At 66.1% G+C, this 2,365-nt stretch overlaps 1 protein-coding gene across 1 annotated transcript in view; it reads right to left on the bottom strand.

Moving 5' to 3' along the window:
- SCN2B (sodium voltage-gated channel beta subunit 2) overlaps positions 1 to 2,365 on the bottom strand; it is a 4,921-nt gene that overhangs the window by 1,588 nt on the left and 968 nt on the right. Inside the window, exons 2-3 of the mRNA XM_005427524.2 lie at positions 409 to 575; positions 38 to 247 (exon numbers count right to left, since the gene is read on the bottom strand). Of these exons, the coding sequence (XP_005427581.1) occupies positions 38 to 247; positions 409 to 575 (377 nt within the window). The remainder of the gene's footprint in view (positions 1 to 37; positions 248 to 408; positions 576 to 2,365) is intronic.

Here is a 2,365-nt window from a genome sequence, read left to right as displayed (position 1 = left end):
GCCCCCGCTGCTGCCCCCAGCGCCGGCACCACTGACCTTTGGTGAGCACCTTCAGGCTGATCTTGCCGTGGCCCCGGTGCCGGTCCGGGGGGTTCAGCACGTAGCAGTTGTAGGTGCCCTCGTCCTCCAGCTGCACGTTTTTGAGGGTGAAGGACACGTCGTACTTGGCGGGGTTGCCAGTGAACTCCACGCGGTTCCCGAAGCGATCCAGCTGCTTGTTCATGATCTTGGTGCGGAACTGCAGGAACTGGGCAGCCGTGGGGACAGCGGGTGAGGCAGCGTGTGGCACCCCACGGGCTCGTTTCCCAGCCAGGCACCCCCTCCCTGCACGTGCTGCCCTGTAAGAAACCCCCAGCAAAACCCTCCGAGCCGCTCCCAGGCCCCCAGCAGATCCCCAGCGAGACTCACCAGCTCCTCCGAGCAGTTACTGCACTCCTGGTACGTCCAGTTGAGGGAAAACTGCTTGTTCTCCACCTTGTAGCAGGAGTTGAAGGTGCAGGAGAGCTTCACAGAGGAGCCATTCAGGGCATTGATGATGGGAGGGGCCATGACCTCCATGCCCAGCCTCGGGGGCGCTGCCAACATAGATGGATTTGGGGGGTGTCACGGGCAGCTGAGCTGCCACCCTGTCCCCACGCTGCCCTGCCTGCACAGAGCTCTCCCTGGGGCCTGGCATTGCCTTCCAGGCACATCCACACACTCTGCATCCAGCCAGGAGCTGCATTTCCCTGCCCAGCAGGAGCAAGGGGAGCAGCCCTGGCACCGACCCTGGGCTGGGCAGGCACAGCATGATCCCTGCTCTGCCAGGGCTGGTGACCCTGCTGTGCCACCCCGGTGCTGCCTGCGGGCCAGCCCTGCTGCCGGCCGTCCCCCGGGGCTCTGCTGCTGCGGGATCCATAGCGCTGGGCGAGGCTGCAGCGTCAGCACGCGGGGCCGGCGCCACAGCCACGCGCAAATGATGGCTGAGCTCATCACATCGCATTCCCGGCAGGACACGGCTCCGGCAGCAGGGCTGGCATCTGCCAGGGCCGGCCCCGGCGCTCCCGGGGGAATGCAGATGCTTTCCCCTGCCAGCAGAGCCCAGCGAGGATTCTCCAGCTGGGAATGACCAGAGCGAGCCCCAGGTCTCTGCTGGGGGAACGAGGCCAGTCCCTGAGCCCTGGCCTTGCTGAGAGAGGGGCTGTACCTGGTGCAGGGCAGGACTCACCTGGGGAGGGGCAGGGATGGGTGTCTGTGCCCTGCTCCCTCCTCCACTCCTTCCCTGCAGCTCCCCTGAGCAGCACCCAAGCATCCAGCACTGTTCCCAGGCTGGGCAGGGGGAACAGGCTCCTGAGCAGCCCAGCTGGCTGCAAGCACCAGGCCAGGCCCTGAGAGGCACAGGGACACGGGGACAGCGAGCCCTGGGAGGGGACAGAGTGTCCTGGGGGGCCGTCACACCCTGCAGGGCCACTGCCACCAGGGGCTTCAGTGATCACCTCACCTCTCCCCTTGGGCTGCTGCTCTTTGCTCTCAGAGCTCCTTGCGAGGCCAAGCTGGGCGCAGGTCAGGGCGGCTCCGGGCTGCTCCGCCTGCAAGCAGGGCAGGAAAGGGGCCAGGCTCTGCAGCCAGGGACAGGAGCTGTGCCCGGGCTGCAGGTACACTGGGCTGGGCAGCTCCCACTGCCAGCAGCACTCTGAGGCTCCTGGGGGCTGAGCTCAGGTATGGACAAACCCTGGGACAGCTCCCGGCTGTGCTGGCAGCCATGGGGACATCCCCCATCAGGGACACAGGGATGGGCACAGCTGGTGTGTGGGGATGGCTCACAGCGCCCAAGGCAGGAGGAAGCGTCCCAGTGTCACAGCCTTGCTGCCCCATGGCAGCCACCACCTTTGGTGCCTCCAAGAAAACCTTGCAGGGATGGGAGAGAAGAGCCAGGAGCTGGCCTGTCCCAGCAGGAGTGGTTGGAGGGGATCCCTGCCTGGAATCATTGTCTGAGTGCCCCTCACAGGGTGCCCTGTGTGCCTGCAGATGGGTGACCTGGCCTTGTCCCTTGTCCTCAGGGCTCCCCAGGGCTCTACAGAGGGATGAGGTGCCACCACAGCAATCCTGTCACCACCCCAAGCAGGGACAGCACGGCCTGGCAGGACCTAGAGGCACCCAAGTGGGTCCCAACTTTGCCACTGGCCGGGCACTGAGCCCTGGGGGACAACGGAGGTGAGGGAAGAAACCCCCAAAACCCCCAGGACCATCCAGGCCGTGTCCTGCAGCGCTGTGCTGGCTCCCAGTGCTGCGCCCGGGCTGGGGGACAAACAGCAGCCTCTGCAGCAGCCCTGGCCGGGTGTTGTAGCCTCCTTTGCCAGGCTCTCTCCTCGGGGACAGGCAGCCC

The sequence above is a fragment of the Geospiza fortis genome, unplaced genomic scaffold (assembly GCF_000277835.1).
Source record: "Geospiza fortis unplaced genomic scaffold, GeoFor_1.0 scaffold183, whole genome shotgun sequence".
NCBI classification, from domain to species: Eukaryota; Metazoa; Chordata; class Aves; order Passeriformes; family Thraupidae; genus Geospiza; species Geospiza fortis.
The sequence above is the reverse complement of the archived record's forward strand: the minus strand, read 5'-3'. Positions and strand labels throughout refer to the sequence as shown.